At 42.2% G+C, this 24,191-nt stretch overlaps 1 protein-coding gene across 3 annotated transcripts in view; it reads left to right on the plus strand.

The window, feature by feature from the left end:
• The window catches only part of sorcs1 (sortilin-related VPS10 domain containing receptor 1), a 212,772-nt gene that overhangs the window by 152,777 nt on the left and 35,804 nt on the right, over positions 1 to 24,191 (plus strand). For all 3 annotated transcript variants that reach the window (XM_085356482.1, XM_085356480.1, XM_085356483.1), the window contains exons 5-11: positions 2,493 to 2,566; positions 5,656 to 5,720; positions 7,730 to 7,848; positions 8,037 to 8,126; positions 10,991 to 11,170; positions 16,227 to 16,373; positions 18,943 to 19,045. In XM_085356482.1, the coding sequence (XP_085212608.1) occupies positions 2,493 to 2,566; positions 5,656 to 5,720; positions 7,730 to 7,848; positions 8,037 to 8,126; positions 10,991 to 11,170; positions 16,227 to 16,373; positions 18,943 to 19,045 (778 nt within the window). The remainder of the gene's footprint in view (positions 1 to 2,492; positions 2,567 to 5,655; positions 5,721 to 7,729; positions 7,849 to 8,036; positions 8,127 to 10,990; positions 11,171 to 16,226; positions 16,374 to 18,942; positions 19,046 to 24,191) is intronic.

Consider the following 24,191-nt stretch of genomic DNA (forward strand, 5'->3'; position numbering starts at 1 on the left):
ATTGGACAATCCCCACAAATATGTGAATAATCTGCTGTTTCCCCACATTTTCTCCAAGGGCATAGTTCTTTATTAGGTATATAAGATACCTTGTGACAGCTTTTGCTTCCCATATATTATCAGTGATTATAGCATTTAATTCTAATTACCAGTTCTCCTTAATATAAACCGTATTTTGGCACGACTCATTTATTTTGTAAATATGAGAAACATGTTTCTTAGTTGGGAGATGTTTTTCCATAATATTAATATTTAAGCATTTTATATCCAGTTATCCTACATAATACATTATATTATACATAATTCTAAAGAATATAGATTTAAAAGACTGTATTACAAAAAAAGCATGTCTAATATAAATTTCGCCCTAAACGTGAGCACCTCCTTGATGAGTTATGCAGTCCCACCGTTTTCCATCACTTCCCTCGTCTCAAACTCGTCATCCAGACAACATTACTGTCATGAAAAAGCTTATAAAAACATCATTGTGAAATATGAAACTGAATATGAAAAAAACAAGAAACAAATTAAAAACAGTCAAATTAACAATTAGAACTTTAATAACTTCCTTTTGCAAATAGATTCTTGATTAACACAGCGGTATGGTACAATAAAATCCCATTATTGATGTTTGTGGTAGCATGTGTGTGTGCGCCTGTCATCTTTCTGTCTGTAAACTAGTGATGTGTCGGTTGCGAACGAAACGGCTCTTAGGGCCGGGTCTTTGAGGTGAACTCCTTATTTGGAGCCATAGGGTTTTTTTCTCTCACCCTCTCTCTCGCACTTTTTTCCCGCTTCACTCCGCACGCGAGCCTTGTGCTTTGCGCTGGGCAGAGGGGGGAGGGGCGGAAGTTACAGTCAGTAGCACAGGAACAGAGCGGGAGGGAGAGAGAGAGAGAGCCAGGGACAACAACGTCACATTAGAAAGGTAGTAATCATCCACAACTATTTTCAGGTGCAGATGATAAAGGATTCAGAAAGCTTATTCATGCAGGTCCATATGACAGAGAATATGCATCTTCTTTTTGTTTTCATATTATAATTTATATTTAATTGTGTTGTGGTTTGCAGTGTTTTGTGTTGTTTCACTTTAAATTTGTTTAAAAGGAAAAAGCTGAACATTTAAATAGTTAAAAGTTTAAATGTAAATAGTTGGTTTTTGTATTATATGATTTATTTATTACATTTTATGTGGAGTGAATAAATAAAAGTATATTTACGGTGGCCCCGAGAGACAAAGCACATACAAACCCCGAAGCACGTACAAAACACAACAGAAGTGCTCCAGGATGCTAGGTGCAGTGTTGAGCTTTAGTGGCTACATAAGTGTGATGTGTGGTAGCAACAGGTAAATGAACTTTTTTTTTAAATTATTTGAATATATATGAGTGCTGGTGTATAAATACACAAACAATACACATGTGCTTTCAATTAATTTAAGTGATCTTAGGTAGCTCTGTTTTGGAGTTTGTACGTGTTTTGTCTCTAGGAGCCACCACATATATTTATATATAAACATAAAGGTTTTGAACGTATTCTGCTGGTAAAGACCGCCCACATGGCGAGTGGGGATTTGTAAAGAAAAATACAAACACACACTGATACCACTGTTATTATTACTGCTGTTATTCCTGAAGAACAGATCATTAACTTTATGAACAAAATCTAGAATATCAGTGTGCCGAGATCACAAATTCAGTGTAATACGTTGTATCTTGAAGACAGATAATTAGTCAGTTAGTCTTTCAGTAATTCCATAATTGCTTGAAGAACACAACTTGAATAAGCTGAAGTCTCTCAGTTCTCAGTGGATGTGAGTCTGGAATGAACGGAGACACTCGGGGGCTCCTTTGTGGACATCTGGATGCATTACACACAGATTTTCACATGTATTCTCTGCTTACTGTGTAAACGATAAAATCTCAGCTTCCAGCGATTTACCCACCAGTGAATAACGTCTGTATGGAGACCACCCACTACGCTTTGGCTCCTCATACCTCATATGTCGCTGCAGTTTGCAGGCTTGTTACAGCGAGGCACATTTCTGTAGCATATGAAAAGCTGCACCCTACACATTTCATTCTTATCGTGTTTTTCATTGTGTTAATGGCTTCATGGCAAAATATTCTCTGTAAGAGTTCTCTAGTAACGCACAGCCGTGTGGGAAGACAGACAGTGATTACACTGCTAGATGTTTTTAAGCCATGTTATTCATTTGCAGTGTTTGAATATTATGTAAATTTTAATCTAATTTAATACCTTCGACTCGAGCCAAATATGTGTGTGAGATATTGTGAGAAAGCTCGTCTCCCACTCCTCGTTACGCTGCTGCTGTTAAATTGACGAATAAATCAAGGTGTGAAAACAAACCCACAGTAAAGAGTAAACACAGCTCGTGATCTGAAAAAGGCCAGTGTTATATAAAACGGTCAATTTCAGCAAGTGTTAAGATGCATGTGACGAAATACTCATGTCTGGTTGTCTTTCTGCAGCTCTACAGCTCGGTGGAGTTTGGACGGAGGTGGCAGCTGGTGCACGAGCGAGTGGCTCCCAATCGTTTCTACTGGTACGTACGGTGCGCTCGATAGTGTAGGATAGTTCCTAAATCAGCCATGATGCAGAACGGTTTTTGTTCTTTACAAATTACAGCATTGGCTTGCACAACGCATCCAACCGAGCCCGAATATTTCTTTATTTATAGTGTTTGTAAATTTTTAAAAATATATTATTTTTTTCAAACCAGCCAGCTGATAACATTTTTCATATTCTAGGAGAAAAACATGCAGCTCATCCATATTTAGCAATTGTTTAATGTCTGTGAAATTGTGACAATCCTTCTCTCCCCCACCAACCATATAATTGCTGTCCAACTGTGCTCAAGCATGTTGTCTGCCCTCTGTGTTACGGTGACACACCATCATCTGAAAAGGAACGTTTTTTGCAGTCCTATTGCACTACATGACTCCTGTAGAATCAGCTGTAGCTGGAATAACTTGTAGTGTTCATTTTCTGTGTGACTTTCTAAGTCTCTCACATCATTTCAGCCAAACGTCTCCACTTTGGTCTTGTCTGAAGATTTGTGGTTTGCCCACAGGCAGTTTTGCATGTCTGAGCAGAGTCAGAGATGTAGTTTTTGTGAATTTGTAGGGATGCATACAACCTTAAAAAAAAACCTTTTTTACATGACTGTACATGATTTAAAGGTTTTTTTGTTTTTTTTTAAATCGTCACGTGAGAAAAAGTCAACTTTCAAGTAACGTAGTCGAGGCATTTTGAGAAAAATAGAATTAATCCAAAGCTACAATAGTCCTTGAGGCCTTGTGATGTGGTGCTATATAAACAGTGTTGGGTAAGTTACTTAGTAATTAGTAACTTAGTTACATTGCTAGTTACTTCTATCAAAAGTAACTCAGTTACTCGTTACTTTCAAAGTAACTAGTTACTAGGGAAAGTAACTTTGGTTTTACTCAGAATGCTCTTATTAATGTGTTGCTTCCCTGACTGAATGTGCATAATTCCACGAGAGAAATCCCACGCCTGGACCGTCGTCGACTGCTGCCAGGATTCTAGCCTACGTCACAGTGTCACGTGCGCTTTTTATGTCCAACACAGAAACTGCAGTCGTGGTGCTTTTAATTGTACTTGGATCTCGGAAATTCTGCCTTCCGAGTAGGAAGATGTAGGTAACTCCAGACTGCAGATAAGCTGCATATGTGTTTAGTAGTCATTTGTTTTTGTAGAGGGCTAGCAACACCAACCGTTTTCAAGGGCATCGCCATATTGGAATCCAGCATTCTCTGATGAGGCTAACCAGAACGCCGTTTATTCGAGTGTGACATTATTCCCAGGTCCGTGTTCCGATTTCTGAAATAAGTCGAACGCAACACATGAAGTAACGAATAACGAGCCTATCTAAATCCCAGTAACGATAAACGTGTTCCTGATGTTGGCATAATAACTATTTACCTTCTTGTTACCACAATAATAACATAGTTAATGTTACTTAATATGAGCCAGAGAGGTTTTTAAGATTTCCTTTATTCATGTGTCTGACGTGCCTGATCGTCGAGTTCAATCATGAAAAAAGGCTTCAGAACCAGTTTGGAGTGAATCTGAAAGTTTTCTCGTCCACTGAGATGAAATCAACTGAAATAATCGACTAATTTCTTTCAGCGGGCCTTAACCAGCAACACAAGTTGTCATCTTAACGTTGCTGCATTGCTTCATCTTCTCATAATTGTTACAATGTTCCCTGGCCTTCCCTCACTGCCTCACTGCCACCGCCCCACAGTTGCTGTCCAACTCGGTGTTATCTAGCACGTCTGCCCTCTGTGCTGTAACTAACACGTAACAAAAAGCTTTCACCTCGACTAACTGCAGAGGAACCGTCGGGTAGTAACGAGCTGGGCAGCCAGGAGTGAAGGGAGCCTGAAGGGCTGATGCTGCAGAAGCTGTCAGAGTTCTATTTTGGGACGCTCGCTGTGCAGTAGGTGTGGTGGTAGTCGTGGTAATGAGGCTGCAGAGCGAGCTTATATCTGTAATATACATAGCCACCAAGAGTGTAATCTCATTTCGTGTTTTGGTAAACCTGAGCAGCACTTGGCCACACGCCGTTCTAACTTTGGCCACATTTAATACGTTTGTGAGCTTAACGTGTGCAATTTGCCTGTGACATTACAAATGTGAAAAGCGTGCAGAGCTGCCTGTATGCGATATACTTTTGCAAGGCGACGGCTGCATCTCGTTTTTATGCATGCCTGTTCTGAGTCGCTTCAGAGGCCACACAGCTGTTCAGACGAGTGTCATACACACAGACGCCCCGCTGTAGGTGTGCCATCACTGAAAATACACAAGTTTAAACAAACCGTCCACTTCTTCTGTGCCCGTCTCACACTGCTCCTGGGTACCTGAATGGATTATTCAGTGAAAATGGAAATGTGGCTCAGATAACTAGGCCATGCTATTCACAGCTGCGTTTCATCTGGGAAATTACCAATACTACCAATAAGTATAATAATGATTAAACGATATAGTGGTCTCTGCCTCTCATTGTGTCTGCTTCACACAGACTCCCCTTTATTTCCCTCCTCGTTTGTGTGTGCGCTCTACCTGTCGACACAGCCTCTTTCCCAGCTTCTCTCCCCCGTCTCGCCCCACCTCCCCCGTTCTCTCCCCTCTGTGTGTGCTGCCTTTGCTTCTCCTCTGATCCCCCAGTCTTTTTAATACATATTTAATGCCGTAATGATTATATGCTATTCCATCTGCGGGCATCCCTACTGTAGTGCGAAAAATCAATGGCTTTTCCTCTCCTAATGATGCCAGGAAACATCTTCCTCCATTTTTCTGGGCAAAAAAGGACCTTGTGGGGACTCTGAACATTTAGATCGCACAGTAAACCCGAGGCCCTCTTTTTCCCTTTACAAGTTAAGCTGCCTTTCACAGTGAAGACAAAGACGAGGTAATTCCTGCAGCCAGCTCCTGCTGATGTTAAGCACGACTGTCATAGTGCTTGACTTAACCTATCCGTCGTCATAAATTTGTCTGACTTTGCAACACGCAATCTCTCGTGTTAGACAGCAGCTGCCATAGGTGACATCTGCCCGAAGGCAAAAGACCAATAGTGATGTTCCTGAAACACATTTGTCTGCCTTTCAGGTCGAAAATGGGTTTGGACAAAGAGCCGGGCTTAATTCACCTGGAAACCAGCATCACTGAAGGACGTGAGTAATTGAATTCCGAGTCCGGTGCTCCATTTTCTGCCGTCTTTGTACTGTATCGTGAACATTGTGCTAAAGTAGAGAAGAATTGGGAGTTGTGTGGACAATTCCATTGAAGGGTAATACGAAGGGACAGCGGAAATGGCCGAGTCGGGGGACACACAATGACAACGGACGGAAAAGTAATGCATATATTAGAATATTTTTAAAGCAAGTGATTTAGCTCAGGGGGGCTCTTTTAAGTAGAAAGAAACACTCTTCATCCTGAATGACAATGAACACTGGGATATTTGGGGTTCATTTTCACTTTTCTGGGAGCGACTCCTTGTTCTTATATTTTTAATATTTTTCCCTAAATTTCGGCAATTTTCAGCAGCAACCCAAAATGCCAATAAAAATAAATATAGAAAAGGATTGAATTAAATGCAAAGAGCACAAATTACTGATAAACAAAAGTATGGACAGAAACTTACAGCATCTACTCTTTTAAACAGCACGTTCTAAAACAAAAGTACATTTGAATAGTTTTAAAACCCCTGCAGATATAATCTAAGTACATAAGATTTTAGGGCTCAGCGCTGAACCCCAAAGGTAACTCAGTAAATCAGATATGACTTGATTTATTTTTATCTGTTGTTGAGATAACTATCATTGTGATAGCTTTCTGAAAATTTTCTTGCTATTTTTTTCCACAGAGGACGATCTGTGGTTGGTATTAATAAATCACCACTCCCACAGACTCCTCCCTTCTTTCTCAAAATTGCATCACTGCAATCGACGCGGATCTATTTGAGTTTAAACCAAACAAACAAAAAAGTACAAATAAAAAACAACTTTTTTGAAAGTGAGATAGATTGGCCTTTTATTTCCTACTCTTATAAACCGAAACAACGTTTGTTCTTTTCCTGTTTCGTGTAAAAATACGTGTTTGGGTGGACTGTCATTGGTTTTTCATTTTCAGTCCAAAGTGGAAAAATGGGGGAAAAGTTTGTACAAAAACTAGTAAGAGCCTGTTCTTATTCCACAATCTGTATTTGCTGGAGCTATTTTTCTTTAATCTTTTTTTCTGCAAGAAAAATATTTCATGGATAAAATTCAGTTTTAACCTCCTAAGACCCGAACTCTTCCACGGCATGCATTTTTAATTTCTCTTTGATATTTGGGCTGATTGGGACCTGATGAAAGTAAAAACAAAGAATTGGCAGATTTTTTTTTTTTTTTTACCTAATCTTTGTTTCTAAGAAAAATGAGAGCCATATGTGAGGATATTCATATAAAACTTCGATAGAACAGTGGCAGTATAATGTCCTCACAAGTGGATATCAGGCCCTTGTAGAGCAAAATTGAGTATTTTGGTCTAAATAACACAAAATGTGATGTCCACATATGTGGACGCAGGTCCTAGGAGGTCAAAGAAGTTAAAAAACATGATCTAGCTTTATTGGTGTTACTAAGAACTTAAAGTCAGGATATATCGGCCTTTGCCACTTCAGTTTTAACCACGTTTCAGTCTCTCTTTAACACTTAAATGATTGTAGTTAGTTTTTTCAATCTCACAGAGTTTGTATGGCACCTCTCTGAGGCCAATACAGTAAGGGAAAGCCAATCATCCAAACATGCATAGCAGACATCAATCGTGTCAGATGTTACAGTCGCACAGCCAGAGACTATCACTATTGATCATGCGCGCGTGGGGGGAGCCGGCACATATTTGGCAGAGGCTAACGTGTGGGGACAGGCGCTTTCCCAGCGCTGCGATTGAAGGCAAAGAAAGCAATTGGCTTCTGTGGTCATCTGTCTTCCCCTCCACCCAGCTCCTCCCTTACTGGGACCACTTTATTGACACGAGTAATGTAGGGGCCAAAAGAGGCTGCTTGGCTCTGGGTGAAGGCTGCCTTTCTTCATTGGCTAATACCATTGCTGATGCCAGGGCTTGACGTGTGTGTGTGTGTGTGTGTGTGTGTGTGTGTGTGTGTGTGTGTGTGTGTGTGTGTGTGTGTGTGTCGGAGCAGAGGCGCTGTATGTCACCTGCAAGCTGCAGAACTGCACCGACGCCAATAAGGGCAAACCATTCCCCGGCTACATTGACCCCAATTCTCTGGTGGTGCAAGATGAGTATGTGTTTGTCCAGGTAGGTAATTGTCCAGTTTGCTCAGTAAGAAATATTACAGAAAAGTGTGTGGAGGAGAAAAGATGTTGGGTTTTCTGGGGAATTTGTCAAGGTCATTCTTACAGAGAGATGCTATTAGTTGAGCTATACGTGTGAAAATCCTTTATCTGCTTTATTAATGTCTACAAACTTTTTTGGCTCACCTTAAGGTGTCAACTGGGGGGAGGCCAATCTACTACGTGTCAGCTAAAAGAGATGTCTTCACCCCTATGAAGCTGCCCAAGTATACGCTGCCCAAGGTAAGAAATATACCTCGTTGGCTTCTTTCTTTTTTCTCATTTCTAAAGGGGAAAAAAATAGGCTTTAAACTTTGTTCAATATGAAGGCGAAACTTTCAATAACGCTCCAGATCGTGCCGGCTCCGTGTGGTGCCCTCTCTGTTATTTATGGGCGAATCAAGGGCAAAAGTAGCTCTCGCAGTGTTTCCAGAATTGTTATTCCATGCTGCTCCATGTGCGCGTGGCCTCGCTTGTCACGTCCCCGTTGACAATTAAACATGTTTTATTCAATCAAGCTCTGGGCGCCCAGGTTGCTGCCAGCTCACTGCAAGGTGTTGCTGGCACAGTCAGAGGTAGATGAAGCACACAACTAAACAGCATGGCCTCATCTGCATAACTCTGCCCAATAAGCCCGACGTAGTCTTAATGATTGCTGTATCCTCTTAGTGGAAATACATGAATACTAAACGTGAAGCGATTCTGATTAATAAATATGATTAAGCCCAGCAGGAGGGTAAGAACAATATGTATACACTAAAAAATTACATTTCTATTAGCATAGAAGAGATCATGTTGCCTAAAAAAAACAAATTAAAGCCTTTACAAATTTCCATTACAAATGACAGTAAATGGATGTTCTTTTAAAGTGTAATTTCAAGCTGATGATGATATTAAGAGCACGCATAAAGAGGGGATGTTGACTTTTATTGGATAAAAGCAATGAACAAAAATATCAATATGCAAAATGCACAGAGGAGTCGGGAGCACACTGAACAGAAGCTTACTGTTGACACGGTGAATACAAACTGTTTGTTGTCTCTGTCAAGATATTAACGAACATTTAAACTGCTTTTTAAAGAGAGGGAGTTTTAATCATTATGATGTTACTATTAAAGATTGTACTTTGCTATTAAAACAACCATTTGTAAGTCTGTATGCATCACTATAAGATCATGGCTGTTTCCCATTGTAGTTATATAGTAGAACTGACACAGGGCAATGTGGTACTGCGCCAACAAATTCACCAAATTCACACATTGCTTATAACACCACATAAATAAAGGTGTCGCGGATGAATACAACAAAATAAAATGATACGACCGAGACAGAACCTTTGGTATTTTCTTAATATAATAATAAACCCGAAATTACTGTGTAATTGTGTAACTTTATTAGCAGCATCCTCCTGAAAATGCACCAACAACATTAAGAGTAACATCCTCCTCTCTGCTCCTTAATGCTTTCTGGTCACTATGGTAACTCGGAGATATTTCTTGCAAAATAAGACGGCGAGTTAACGACACAAACCCTGAAAACCATAAATTTCACAGCCGAGCGTGAACTCAACGACTCGTGGACCGGTACCGGGGACCGCTGCATTACATGGGCAAAAGTCCTGAGCTCTACCTTTTAATCTTTGAATCCAGGTCTGTGCGTTCCCATTGCTACAGGTGTATAAAGTCCAGCATTGACCCACGCAGTCTTCATGCATCGTTCTAAAGATCTCACTGAATTTCAGTGTGAGACTGTAATGGGATGAAATTGTTGCTGCAGGTCGGTTTGTGACATTTCTTCGCTTGTAGATTTCCCGCCATCAGCTGTAGGTGCTATTGCTGCAAAGTGCAGCTGTTTAGGAACTACAGCAACTCATCCATGAAGTGCCAGACCTTGTAGGATATAGAGCAGACTCTGTGTGCTGAGCAGTGCTGGTCAAGTTACTTGAAAAAGGTCATTAGTAACAAATTACTGATTACTTCTCCAAAAACATAATCCTGATTACTTATTTTCAAAAGTACTTAGTTACTTGACACACAGCCTGAATACGTAATAAAACAACAGACCTTTCAGCCCAGTTCTATTTTTTCTGCATCCATCATATAAAATGTAATCAAATGAAAAAGTCTCTTTTTAAAACTTGTTTTATTAGTTTTAATCTTTTAACTTTATGCACCTTGCATCAAGCAAAAATTTAAATGTATGTAACTGTCTGTGGTTTGAAGAAATTTATTTGCTATTTAAACCTATTTCCTGCATAATCCATCATATAAAATAAAATCATGATTTGTGTTTGCACTCACTCTTTCAAATAGATGCAAGTAAAACACAGCAAAAATTAAATAAAATCAAAGGTTCAGCAGCACTGAGTCCTGTCGCTCTTAAATCTATTGTCCCCTGTTTAGCAGGGGTGAGGCGGGTGGAGGTTTGCCAACAGTGGTCATGTCAGCGGGGGGATCCGGGGGTTTCTCTGTGAATGTCACATTCCCGTGGCAGCTCGCTCAGATATGAAGTTTCATTTTTCACTGTAGAAAGAAGTTTTCTTCCCACACAGAGTGAACAGCTGATGCTAATGTTTTTGTCCCTTTTTAGGGAGTCAGTACTTCCACGCTTTAAACCCTGCATGGTCGTACTCTCTCCTGTACTCCGTATTATCCATTGTTGATCTGCACACGTCTGTTACCATGAACGCTTAAGTCACTGTCATGAGACACTCGCACAAGCAAAATCACGGTTTAGTAATGCTTACAGGAAAGCAACAGTAACCTAATTGCTTTTTTTGCAAAGTAATACCTTACTTTACTCGTTACTTTAAAAACGTAATCAGATTACAGGAATGCATTACTTGTAACGAAGTTGCAAACGCTCAGTGACTGCAGCGATCCAAACCTCGTCTGGTATTTATATCGGCACAAAAACAGTGTGCCAGCAGCTTCATGCATGGGTTCCCATGTCTGAGGTGTAATGTGTTTCGTCCACATGGTGTATATGTCAATTTGTTATTATTGTCAAGACTTTTTATTGTATGATACAGAACAGCACAAACATAAGTTGTAAAGATAAAAACGCTGGGGTAACAAGGGTCTGTGATATCATTTTACTCCTACCAGGATCTGCATGTGATCAGTACGGATGAAAACCGTGTCGTCGCGGCTGTGAGGGAGTGGAACCAGAATGAAACCTACAACCTGTATGTGTCAGACACTTCAGGGGTCTACTACACTCTGGCTCTGGAGAATGTGGTCAGCAGCATGGGCCCCGAGGGAAACGTCATGGTCGACCTCTACGAGGTAAAAAAAACATTCAATTTCAATTCAATTCAATTCAATTTTATTTATACAGCGCCAAATCACAACAGCAGTCGCCTCAAGGCGCTTCATATTGTACAGTAGATCATACAACAATAGATACAGAGAAAAACCCAACAATCACATGACCCCCTATGAGCAATCACTTTGGCGACAGTGGGAAGGAAAAACTCCCTTTTAACAGGAAGAAACCTCTGACAGAACCAGGCTCAGGGAGGGGCGGGGCCATCTGCTGTGATTGGTTGGGGTGAGAGAAGGAAGACAGGATAAAGACATGCTGTGGAAGAGGGAAAGAGATTAATAACAGATATGATTCATGCAGAGAGGTCTGTTAATACATAGTGAGTGAGAAAGGTGAGTGAAGAAGAAAAACTCAATGCATCATGGGAATCCCCGGCAGCCTACGTCTATTGCAGCATAACTAAGGGAGGATTCAGGGTCACCTGGTCCAGCCCTAACTATATGCTTTAGCAAAAAGGAAAGTTTGAAGCCTAATCTTGAAAGTAGAGATAGTGTCTGTCTCCTGAATCCAAACTGGAAGCTGGTTCCACAGAAGAGGGGCCTGAAAACTGAAGGCTCTGCCTCCCATTCTACTTTTAAATACTCTACGAACAACAAGTAGGCCTGCAGAGCGAGAGCAAAGTGCTCTAATAGGGTGATATGGTACTACAAGGTCATTAAGATAAGATGGGGCCTGATTATTTAAGACCTTGTATGTGAAGAGCACTGAGGAGGACCACTGATGCTGTATCCACAGGAAAATAAACTCTGTGTCTGAAGCAGGAACATCGCACAAATGCAGAAACCTCAGCTTTAGTTTTGGAGCCTGCAGTATTCATTTTAGACAATTCTCTGTTTTTAAACAGCAGGCCTGCTCGATGAGCATGCGGCCTGCAGGTTTATTACGAACGCTGATCAATACTTTGGAGCTAGCAGGCAGACGTGATGAAATGTACTTACTTTGTCATTTTGCAAAGGAACCCTGCTGCTGTAGGCCTACAATCTTCAGAGCACGTTGTGTGAATATGAAACAGCTTCAAAGTGCTGACATCAACAAAGGCAAAGGGGCATTGTGCCAGCCATATAGATTTTTAGGAGCCTGAGATTATTTCTTCCTTTGATTAATAACTGCAGATCACTTTGCACAACACACCAAATCCAAAAACAGAAGGTGTGCTATGAGCTGGTGTTGAGGCTCTGTGGAACTCACGATGCTTTTAAGTTTAACGTAGAATAGAACTATATCTGTGAATCTAATAATTAAGCCCTTGGTGATGCCGCTCATGTCTGCTGTGGCCTGAGCAATAGAATCGAATCTACTGTCTTGATTGGGGTCGCCACCCGAAACGCATGATGTGCTAAATCTCTCCTCCAAGCGAGATTGAAGTATCTGTCAATTACTAAAGTGGAGTTTCATTGCCTGATGCCACTGTCACAGACTCAATTCAGTATCCCTGAGTCGTCCTGCAGGTCTCCAACAGGGAGTCAGATTCCATTTTACCAAGATGGCGCCGCGTATGGATGCCCTGGTGCTTCAGTGCGTTACTTTTGTCTTGTTTTTGTGCATTTCTTCTGTGTCTGGGAACTCCTCTGGATACTCGTACACCAGAGAAGAGCTCCTTAACTGCAGGACTACAACGCCTGTGGATTTATTTCCAATATTTGTCGCATCTGCGGCAGATTTACTGCTGACTCTGATCAGGAAAGTGAGACGTCGAAAGAGAGGTAAGCGAGCCGGCGTACTCGTGCGTTTGAGGAAACGCGGACTGAGAACGGCCCTTCCTGGGATCTTCCTTTCTAATGTACGCTCACTCTGGAATAAGATAGACGAACTGGCCCTGATGAGAAGCATGAACAGAGACTTTGCCTCCTCCTGTGTCTTATGTTTTACGGAGTCGTGGCTCAGTGAGGACATCCCGGACTGCGCGCTCAAGCTGGAGGGCTTTCATCTGCTGCGCGCGGACCGGCAGGCCGCTCTCTCCGGTAAAACCAAAGGTGGAGGTGTCTGCTTCTACATCAATAGTGGCTGGTGCACAGATGTAACAGTGATTGCTCAGCACTGCTCTCCCTCTCTGGAATATCTTTTTATTCACTGCAAACCGTTTTATTCTCCGCGGGAGTTTGCTTCATTCATCCTGGCCGCTGTTTACATCCCGCCAGACGCGGATGCGCAAGCAGCTCAGTGCGCACTCGCAGAGCAGATTCTCCACACGGAGCGGACATACCCGGACTCTCTCATCATTGCTCTTGGGGACTTTAACAAAGCCAATCTGAGCCATGAGCTTCCGAAATACAAGCAGTATATTAAATGCCCGACCAGAGAGGAGAGGACATTGGACCACTGCTACAGCACGATCAGCGGGGCCTATCGCGCGGTGCCGCGCGCTTCACTCGGACTTTCTGATCACGTCATGATCCACCTAATCCCCGCGTACAGACAGAGGCTGAAGCTCTCCAAACCTGTCGTGAGGACCAAAAAACTGTGGAGCAACGAGGCTGTGGAGGAGCTTCGCACGTGTTTGGAGACCACAGACTGGGACACATTGAAGGCTGCTTCTAACAGCTTGGACGAGTTTACGGACACTGTCACCTCCTATATCCACTTCTGTGAGGACAGCATTGTGCCATCACGCACCAGGGTGAGTTATAACAATGACAAACCCTGGTTTACTCCTAAACTCAAAAAGCTGTGGCTGGAAAAGAGTAAGGCGTTCAGAAGCGGAGACAGGGACTGCTACAGAGAGGCCAAGTACAGGTTCACTAAGGAAGTGGACATTGCCAAACATCAGCACTCTGAGAAGATGCAGCAGCAGATCTCAGAGAATGACTCGGCCTCTGTGTGGAAAGGTTTTAGGAATATCACCAACTACAAGCCTAAAACCCCCCACTCCACTGATGACTTGCTCTTAGCCAACACCCTTAACGACTTCTACTGCCGTTTTGACGAGCCATCAGGCAGCCTTCACACCTCCAACGACCCCAACAATAGAGGCACTTTGGACACTCATTCCCCCACCTCTCCCCCCTCCATAGAGCCATCACCACCTTCAAACTGTTCACCTGCAACACCCGCCCCCTCACCCCACACAAAAGAGGATTTCACACCACCTCCTCCGACCACAACTCTTCATATTCATGAAGCAGATGTGAGGAAGCAGTTTAGGAGTCTGAATGCTCGGAAAGCTCCCGGCCCAGACGGTGTGTCTCCTGCCACCCTCAGACACTGTGCAAACGAGCTGGCCCCAGTGTTTTCTGGCATCTTCAACTCCTCACTGCAGGCATGTCATGTGCCTGCCTGCTTCAAGTCCTCTACCATAATCCCTGTCCCCAAGAAACCTAGGATCACTGGACTAAATGACTACAGACCCGTGGCTCTGACATCTGTGGTCATGAAGTCATTTGAGCGCCTAGTTCTCTCCCATCTCAAGACCCTCACGGCCCCCCTCCTGGACCCCCTGCAGTTTGCATATAGAGCCAACAGGTCTGTAGACGACGCCATCAACATGGCCCTACACTTCATCCTGCAGCATCTGGACTCCCCAGGAACCTACGCCAGGATCCTGTTTGTGGACTTCAGCTCTGCCTTCAACACCATCCTTCCAGACCATCTCCGAGGCAAGCTTTCCCAGATGAATGTGCCTGATCCCATCTGCCGGTGGATCACTGACTTCCTGACGGACAGGAAGCAGCACGTGAGGCTGGGAAAGAATGTCTCGGACTCCCGGACCATCAGCACCGGCTCCCCTCAGGGCTGTGTTCTTTCTCCTCTGCTCTTCTCCCTGTACACCAACTGCTGCACCTCCACCCACCAGTCTGTCAAGCTAATCAAGTTCGCAGATGACACCACCGTCATTGGACTCATCTCGGACGGGGACGAGTCTGCCTACAGGAGGGAGGTTGAACGTCTGGTGTCTTGGTGCAGCCACAACAACCTGGTGCTGAATGCCCAGAAGACAGTGGAGATTATTGTGGACTTCAGGAAGCACACAGCCCCACTCCTCCCCATCATCCTGACTGACACCCCCATCACCTCTGTGGACTCATTCCGCTTCCTGGGTACCACCATCACCCAGGACCTGAAGTGGGAGCCCACCATCACCTCCGTCATCAAGAAAGCCCAGCAGAGGATGTACTTCCTGAGGCAGCTGAAGAAATTCAACCTGCCAACACGGACGATGATGCAATTCTACACTGCAATCATCGAGTCCATCCTCACCTCCTCCATCACCGTGTGGTACGCTGGAGCCACTATCAGGGACAAACAGAGACTGCAGCGTGTTGTGCGCTCTGCTGAGAAGGTGATTGGCTGCAGACTCCCATCTCTGCAGGACCTGTACACCTCCAGGACACTGCGGCGTGCAGCCCGGATCTCAGCTGACCCTTCTCACCCTGGACACAGTCTGTTTGACCTGCTCCCCTCAGGCAGGAGGCTCCGGTCCATTCGCACCAGAACCTCTCGCCACAAGAACAGTTTCTTCCCCTCTGCTGTTGGACACATGAACAATAACCACATGACTGTCCCCGCCACTAACACATGACCCTACGCTGTGTCACTGCATCATTTCATGTTTGGCACTGATCACCACCTGCACTCATGTATATATCTTTCTACGTAGCACTCATAATTCTTATTCTCATGTATATATCTCATGTATATCTCATGCACATATCTTTCTTTCTACATAGCACTTTAATTCTTATTGTCTGCACTGAAGCACCGCAGCAATTTCCTAATGTTGTAAACCTCAACATCTGGCAATAAACCCATTCTGATTCTGATTCTGATTCATTTAAGACACACATCAATTATTCACAAGTCTCCAGACAGTCGATCATTTCCCACTCAGGGTTTGTGACTGTGTTTGGTTTTTGTTGGGAATGCAGAAGTAGGCTGCGTTTCCTTGAAGTGTCTGATTTGCTTTTGCAATGCGTTGCGATCGTTTTCGGCACAGTGACTTGAAAATAGGAAAGCAATCTTATTTATTGGTCAAATAAAGTAAAATTTCACATAAAGCCGTGAACCGTTCTGATTCTCCAGGTAGCGGGAATAAAAGGAATGTTCCTCGCCAACAAAAGGACGGACAACCAAGTGAAGACGTACATCACCTACAACAGAGGCAGAGACTGGAAGTTACTGCAGGCACCGAGCAAAGACCTGAGAGGCAACAGCATTCACTGTGTGCTGGTGAGTTTCTTTGCATCTGCCAGCGAGATGCGTTCATACATGTTTTTATATGTGTGCGCTTCCATCAAAGAGAGGCCTTGACAGGAGTTGACTGATCCCAGCAGCAACGAGAGCCCGAGCTCGGAAAGAGCAGCGCCCGTCAAAGCTGAGTGCTCTGAGGCTGCTCAGCTGAAAGGTCAGCCATTTTGATTCAGTCCAATAAGCTGACCTCCCATTTAAAGAAACACAGAGAGAAAGACTTGTCAGACAGAAAGGCTTTTCTGTATTTTATCTGCCTTCCTTCCTGAGAGCCTCTAGAAAGTTGGAGGCTTCTCATACTCTAGTGGAGTTTTCACTCACTAGTAAAGTTCAGAATTACAAGTAAACCCTTGAAAATGGAAACCGCTTATTTCTTGTAGCACATTTTTCTTTTCAATACCTTACCTCTTTGTGTATTTCTCTGTTAAATGAAATGTTGCAAAACCAGTGACTCAAAGAGAAAACCTAGGTAAAGAAAGCACAAAAGTCCTGAGCATTTGTAGAGTTATGTCAATACTCCAGCAACCTTAGACGCTAGAACCACTTCTGCAAGAATCATAGCAAAGCAAGACATTTATACAGAGGCCAAGGATGAAGTCAGTCAGTGGATGGAGTACAGATTGTGTATTCGGTTTTTAAATGATGACATATGAACCCTGCTTTCGGGTCCAAACTACTCTTTGTTTTTAACATGTTTTAATGCTTTGTATCTTGTTCTATTTAATCTGAACAAGAACCTAAAGAAAATCTCAGTTTTTAAACCCTTACGAACTATAACTACAGCCCAGCCCTTGCAGCAGTATATTAATGACTAACCTCATATTGTGGATGGATTATCTCAGTCGTTCTCCTCACTGAAGTTTGGTCCCTTTTATAGCATCCTGCCATGTGATTGCATTTGTCCCTAACCATCGGGAACCCTCACGTTAACTTTTATCGAGTGGAAAAATTAGCTTTCATCCTCCAGCTTCACTGTGCTAATGTGTTTATGTCATGCTAACAAAGCTGTGTAGTTAGCCACCACGTAGCACATCATTATATACCAGCTAGCCCAACTTCAGAAACCCTATAAATGTCACTGCTGTTTAGTTTTCTGTCTTCATTTATGTCAGAAGTGATAGCAGAGCTGTACGTTTTAATTGATCAGAAATCCCTCAGTCAGAACATGTTTCCATCTAAAGATTACATACCTAGCGAGCTAACTTCAAACATTGTTAAACTTCATAAATCCTGTTTTCATGGATGCCTGGATGTTAAACTTTATTGTTACACCTGGTAGAGCAGCAGCGCTGATCATTTTATTAAAGATGGAAGACAGTTTGTAACTCTCAGTGATGCTGCAGTGTTCGTTTGACTTTGGGACCTAAAGCGGAGTTTGGACCCGGAAACGGCTAATGACGTCAAACGTAAAGACCAGATAGGTGCTAAGAAATGCCAAAAGATGTGCCTTGCAGACAACAATGGGGGTGATCAGTTAAGGAGAGGGATATTCGAAAAGCACAAGACTGTGCACAAGTTTGCTCACATTGTTATTTTAACAACATTGTGTTAATTAAGAAGCAACCAAGTGGCAACCTCCAGGGCTGGATGATGCTGGCAGGTCTCATCACTGATAACTGGAGCTGATCACCACTGCACCATGTTTGCGGTTTTGATTGCTTTTAGAAGATTATTAAAATCAAGTGACCTGAGAAAAGTATGACCTACTGTGTGGTACACACCAAATTGTGCTTTAGTTCTGTTGGTGAAATTCTAGTTTTTTATTAGTCTACACTCATTTCCAGCAGCTATCTGTGCCCCTCCAGTGCAGCTGGTCAGTGCAGCATGGTAATCAGACTGCTAAGACTAGCAGATAACTCAATCCTTGGACCAGATCTGATGGTTTCTGGCTCTAAAAGAACCTACGTGGCAGCCGTTGAAATGCTAATTGTGAGGTTTAACAAATGCTTCGTTTAGATGCCATAGGTGCGTCATGGTGAGGAGGAGCTACAGCCATCTGTTATCGTGTCTGTGGCAGCAACAAAATATACAAGTGTCAAAGAACAAGGGTTAGACGCTTCATCAGTACAAGTTTCGGATGAGCACGGCTCACTTTAATCACCTTTTACTAATACATGTCGCTAGATGACAAGAGTTTGACAGTTGGTGTCACTGTAGCACACCTTCACATATGTCCTCTTGAAATGACTGTATGTACAGAAATAATCACCTTTTTTGATAAACCAATTAGCGATTCAGTGGCATGCCTCGCCTTCCACCCATATTATACAGTCATTTGTCAGGAAATGTCAGAGTTTTAATAAACCTCTAAACAGCCCGTCACAACATGGCCTGCACCAGTGGCATTTTGCTGGGTCGTAATGAGAATTGTGCCTGTAAAGGTTAACCCAATCAAAATTAATGGTGAGGCCAGTCAATGGGGAAATGGTGTTTGTGATAAAACATAAGACTTGGGAGGGTTGCCGATCCACATTGAGGCAATAGCAGTTTTGCGCAGAAGCATCTTTTGGAGGTTTTTTTTAATAACTGAGTTTTTGATTTCTCTCTGTAGCCGTACTGTTCACTACATCTCCATCTTCACGTGTCTGCAAATCCCTACACATCTGGAAACATAGCCAGCAGGGACTCGGCGCCGGGGATCATTGTCGCATCAGGTGGGTGAGAGGGAATATGTTTCGAGTGGCACGTCGTCTACATTCTCCGTGTCTTCTTGGACTTCTGAGGAGTTTTCTTTAAGACAAAGCTCATGTTTTTATCTGTCGTTAAATTATTTAATAAAAGAAGGACTTTTAGCCCTTGACTGAAAGGTTAAAACATTTTTTTTTTTTTTTATTTAACCTTTATTTAACCAGGAATGTCCCGTTGAGATCAAAGACCTCTTTTTCAAGGGAGTCCTGGCCAAGAGGCAGCACATTTCAAGACAAATACATACGAACAAACAAAGTTAAAATTACACAAAACAATTACACATTATTGAGGCAGCCTGTAGGCCTTTGAGTTTAGTTTTAAAAACATTTAAAGACAACAATTCAGTTAGTTTCCAGTCTTTCTGTAACATGTTCCATGAAAAAGGCGCAGAGTGGACAAAGGCTTTCTTACCCAGCTCTGTGCGGACAAGGGGAACAGACAACAGCAGCTGATCATTTGAGCGCAAGGAGTAAGAACCACTATTTGTCCTTGTGACCAAAGTACAAATATAAGGAGGCAGCAATCCAAGCATAGCTTTGTAAATAAAAGTGTACCAATGCCCCTGTCTTCTAATGGCCAAAGAAGGCCATTTTACTCTTAAGTACAAATCACAGTGATGGGTCAGGTATTTACAATTGGTAATAAACCTCAAGGAAGCATGATACATCGTGTCCAACATTAGAAGACATGAAGAAGAAGCGTTCATATACAGAATGTCACCATAATCTAACACAGATAAAAAGGTTGCAGTGACAAGACGTTTTTTTACTGCAAAAGAAAACGTCTAACCAGTGCTCACTGTTGTTGATTTGCCAGGGTTGTAGAAGGAAAGTCGAACAATATGTGCATTATTCAGTTAATAAAGTAAGGTATTCTATGGTTTGCTTAGATTTTAGTATACAGCAAAGGTAACATGAAAGAGCCTCCAAACTGCAGAGACATTAGTGATTAAAAATGCTTCTCCTTTACTGTTTTTCTTCTTTCTTCTGTGTTAACTTTAAGATATCTGTCTGTTTCTCTTAGTTATTAATCATTTCTGTCCATTTTCCATGACTTGTTCTTCTTTGCAGTTGCACTGTAGTGTTTGTTGCATTTAGCATTGGTATATCACTCCCGCAAGCATGTGACATGCTGGCATCAGCTCACCTTAAAACGCAAACAGATACAGTGGGGCAAAAAAGTATTTAGTCAGCCACCGACTGTGCAAGTTCCCCCACCTAAAATGATGACAGAGGTCAGTAATTTGCACCAGAGGTACACTTCAACTGTGAGAGACAGAATGTGAAAAAAAAATCCATGAATCCACATGGTAGGATTTGTAAAGAATTTATTCGTAAATCAGGGTGGAAAATAAGTATTTGGTCAATAACAAAAATACAACTCAATACTTTGTAACATAACCTTTGTTGGCAATAACAGAGGTCAAACGTTTACTATAGGTCTTTACCAGGTTTGCACACACAGTAGCTGGTATTTTGGCCCATTCCTCCATGCAGATCTTCTCGAGAGCAGTGATGTTTTGGGGCTGTCGCCGAGCAACACGGACTTTCAACTCCCGCCACAGATTTTCTATGGGGTTGAGGTCTGGAGACTGGCTAGGCCACTCATGTTGGAAGACCCAGCCTCGTTTCATCTTCAAAGTTCTCACTGATGGAAGGAGGTTTTGGCTCAAAATCTCACGATACATGGCCCCATTCATTCTGTCCTTAACACGGATCAGTCGTCCTGTCCCCTTGGCAGAAAAACAGCCCCATAGCATGATGTTTCCACCCCCATGCTTCACAGTAGGTATGGTGTTCTTGGGATGCAACTCAGTATTCTTCTTCCTCCAAACACGACGAGTTGAGTTTATACCAAAAAGTTCTACTTTGGTTTCATCTGACCACATGACATTCTCCCAATCCTCTGCTGTATCATCCATGTGCTCTCTGGCAAACTTCAGACGGGCCTGGACATGCACTGGCTTCAGCAGCGGGACACGTCTGGCACTGCGGGATTTGATTCCCTGCCGTTGTAGTGTGTTACTGATGGTGACCTTTGTTACACAGCAAATTCAAAAGTGTTAAATTTTTTGGTGTTAATAGTCTTCTTGCAACAGTAGAGTTAATTTTACTCTAAGCAGAGTCACATTCTTTTAATGTAACTCTGAGGTGTAAAATGATAGTAGTTAAAATCGAGTGTTAAAAATGAGTGTTTCTCTGTCAAATCTGGAGGTGTTACAATGGAAACATTAACTCTTGACCTCTTAACTCTGAACACCTACAGGGGCTATGACACCAACAGAGTAAATTCACAGACTCCGCCCCCAGCACGGCTCCAATCGAAGCTGAAGTGAAGCCGTTTCAGAACATTTTGCTCTACATATTTGAGTTGTTTGCCATGCTTGGTAAGTCATTTTTTCAAAGATTGTTTCAATTATTATTATGAGCTTTTACTTCTGTGGCTCTTTGGAGTTGAGACAAAGCTGTGTGAAAGGCATTAGCCATGTTGCTCGGTGATAGCATAATATTCTGTTTTAGCTAGCTGAAAGGTATTGTTTGCAGGCAAATACCACAGCCTTGAAAAAAGCTTGCATGTGAATTTTCAGTCAAACTTTTGGTCAAATACGCCTAAAACAATGTCTAGAATGTGAAATGTTGGTATAATGGTGCTACTTGAAGCCTGAAAACGATCGCCCATAAAAAAAAAACAAAAAACGAGCAAATAGCAGTAGCTGACGTCCTGACTGGGTTCTACGTTAGCATAGATCCCTCCAGAGTTTTGTGCACACGGTTTAGGTAAAAATGAAAAAGGTTGAGGTTTTACATTTAGTTCAGTATTACCTGTTGCCTGTGTCTTTGTCTTTTGGGAAAATACTTTACACAAGTAATGGCTCAAAGAGGATTCCTTTTTTTTTTTTTTACTGTGCTGCAATTGTTTACTGGATTATTTGTGCCATTAATTAGTGTCAACTAATTTTTATTCAATCTCCGCACAGGATATGCTTGTGAAGATGGAATATGGGGGAGAGCAGAAGTGCGTTGAAGTTCCACAAAGGGATGAATGAAGGACATGCATATTGTATTGAAGAAATAAGTGATGAGAATGCTGTTATTTGCATTTACCATGTCAGACCTTTTGATAAACAAAATTCTAATGAAAGTGAGAACATGTACACTGTTACATCTTTCAGAAAATGTTTTGAAATTGTGGTGCACAGTTCAGAATAAATGTTTTTCAAAAACCATTGCATCTTTTTAGTAAATGTTTATTTCCAAAAGAAATTTCTAGAAGTTCAGAACAGGAAAATTCCCGCTTTTTAGAATTAATTAGAAGATAACTCTTACGTAGTTAAACTAAAATACTCTTTGAGAGTTAATATATAAACTCTTAACACCAAGTGTTAAATTATCAACTCCAGACAGATTTGGTGTTTAACACTAAATCAGAGTTAACGTACCAACTCTCCAAAAAGAGTTAAATTAACACTCTCTGGTGTGGACCCATATAGACACTTTAATAGTGTTGAAATCAAATCTGACAGTGTTAATTTGGACATGCTGGATTTGCTGTGTACTTTGGTCCCAGCTCTCTGCAGGTCATTCACCAGGTCCCCCCGTGTGGTTCTGGGATCTTTGCTCACCGTTCTCATGATCATTTTGACCCCACGGGATGAGCTCTTGCGTGGAGCCCCAGATCGAGGGAGATTATCAGTGGTCTTGTATGTCTTCCATTTTCTGATGATTGCTCCCACAGTTGATTTTTTCACACCAAGCTGCTTGCCTATTGTAGATTCACTCTTCCCAGTCTGGTGCAGGTCTACAATACTTTTCCTGGTGTCCTTCGAAAGCTCTTTGGTCTTGGCCATGGCGGAGTTTGGAGTCTGACTGTTTGAGGCTGTGGACAGGTGTCTTTTATACAGATGATGAGTTCAAACAGGTGCCATTCATACAGGTAACGAGTGGGGGACAGAAAAGCGTCTTACAGAAGACGTTACAGGTCTGTGAGAGCCAGAGATTTTCCATGTTTGAGGTGACCAAATACTTATTTTCCACCCTAATTTACGAATAAATTCTTTACAAATCCTACCATGTGGATTCATGGATTTTTTTTTCACATTCTGTCTCTCACAGTTGAAGTGTACCTCTGGTGCAAATTACTGACCTCTGTCATCATTTTAAGTGGGGGAACTTGCACAATCGGTGGCTGACTAAATACTTTTTTGCCCCACTGTAACTTGACAACAGAAAAACCCCTCAGAGCAGCATTGTTCCTGAGAACACGTGAAAAATAGGCAAGGACTCTAATTGATTCACCGTGAAGACAAAAATAAGGTAATGTGACATCAGCAGCCCCCAGGTGGATTCACATCTGTGATATTTACTCCCGTGTGGACCGGCTCTGTCAATAACATGCAGGCACCGGCCTTGGGTGTCTGGAGAAGGCCAAGTTTACCCTACCAGCATGAATGCCATGACCTTTATGAACCACTGTGGGATAAGTCGGTTTCACTGATTTGGGAGTAAAACAATTAACTTATTTATTTCAGTCTATGTCATTATTTCAGCTACAGAATGGTGAAAATGAATGAGAATGATTACTTATTTCTTCTTCGCTTATTTCTTCTTTTCTGTCCCAGACCATCATTTGGAAGTTATTTGGGGATTAAAAATATTGGGAAATAGTCCTAAAACAGTAAAACTTATTCAAAGTCCTGGGTTCTGAATGATTATCTCAGTTTTACTTTTTTCTGCCTTAGTAAAAAAGGTGGCAGATGACATGGGAGACATCGCGGCATTGTGTAAAAATCCCATTTTACAGAGTTATGAGGAAAGGTTAGCTTTAAGGTAGGGTCATCAAGTCCATGAGCTGAAAGACACATTAAAAGCTAAAATGATCTATTGATACTGAGTCTATTCATACACTTGTGATTAATTAATGTTATGTTATGAACATTAGCCCATTCACAATGTGACATGGGATGGGCTTTTAAACATTCCAATAGTTTTGTGGTCTTGTTCATCCGTGGGGGAAGAGAGGAGCGGGAGGTTGACAGATGGATTAGTACTGATGCGATCAATCACTGGTCCAGTCTCTGTGGTTAAAAGCATAAAGGCAAAGCTGTCGATTTAT

Source organism: Diplotaxodon limnothrissa, linkage group LG6, assembly GCF_057381915.1.
Source record: "Diplotaxodon limnothrissa isolate DT_005_m linkage group LG6, D_limnothrissa_male_GT1.1, whole genome shotgun sequence".
Lineage (NCBI taxonomy): Eukaryota > Metazoa > Chordata > Actinopteri > Cichliformes > Cichlidae > Diplotaxodon > Diplotaxodon limnothrissa.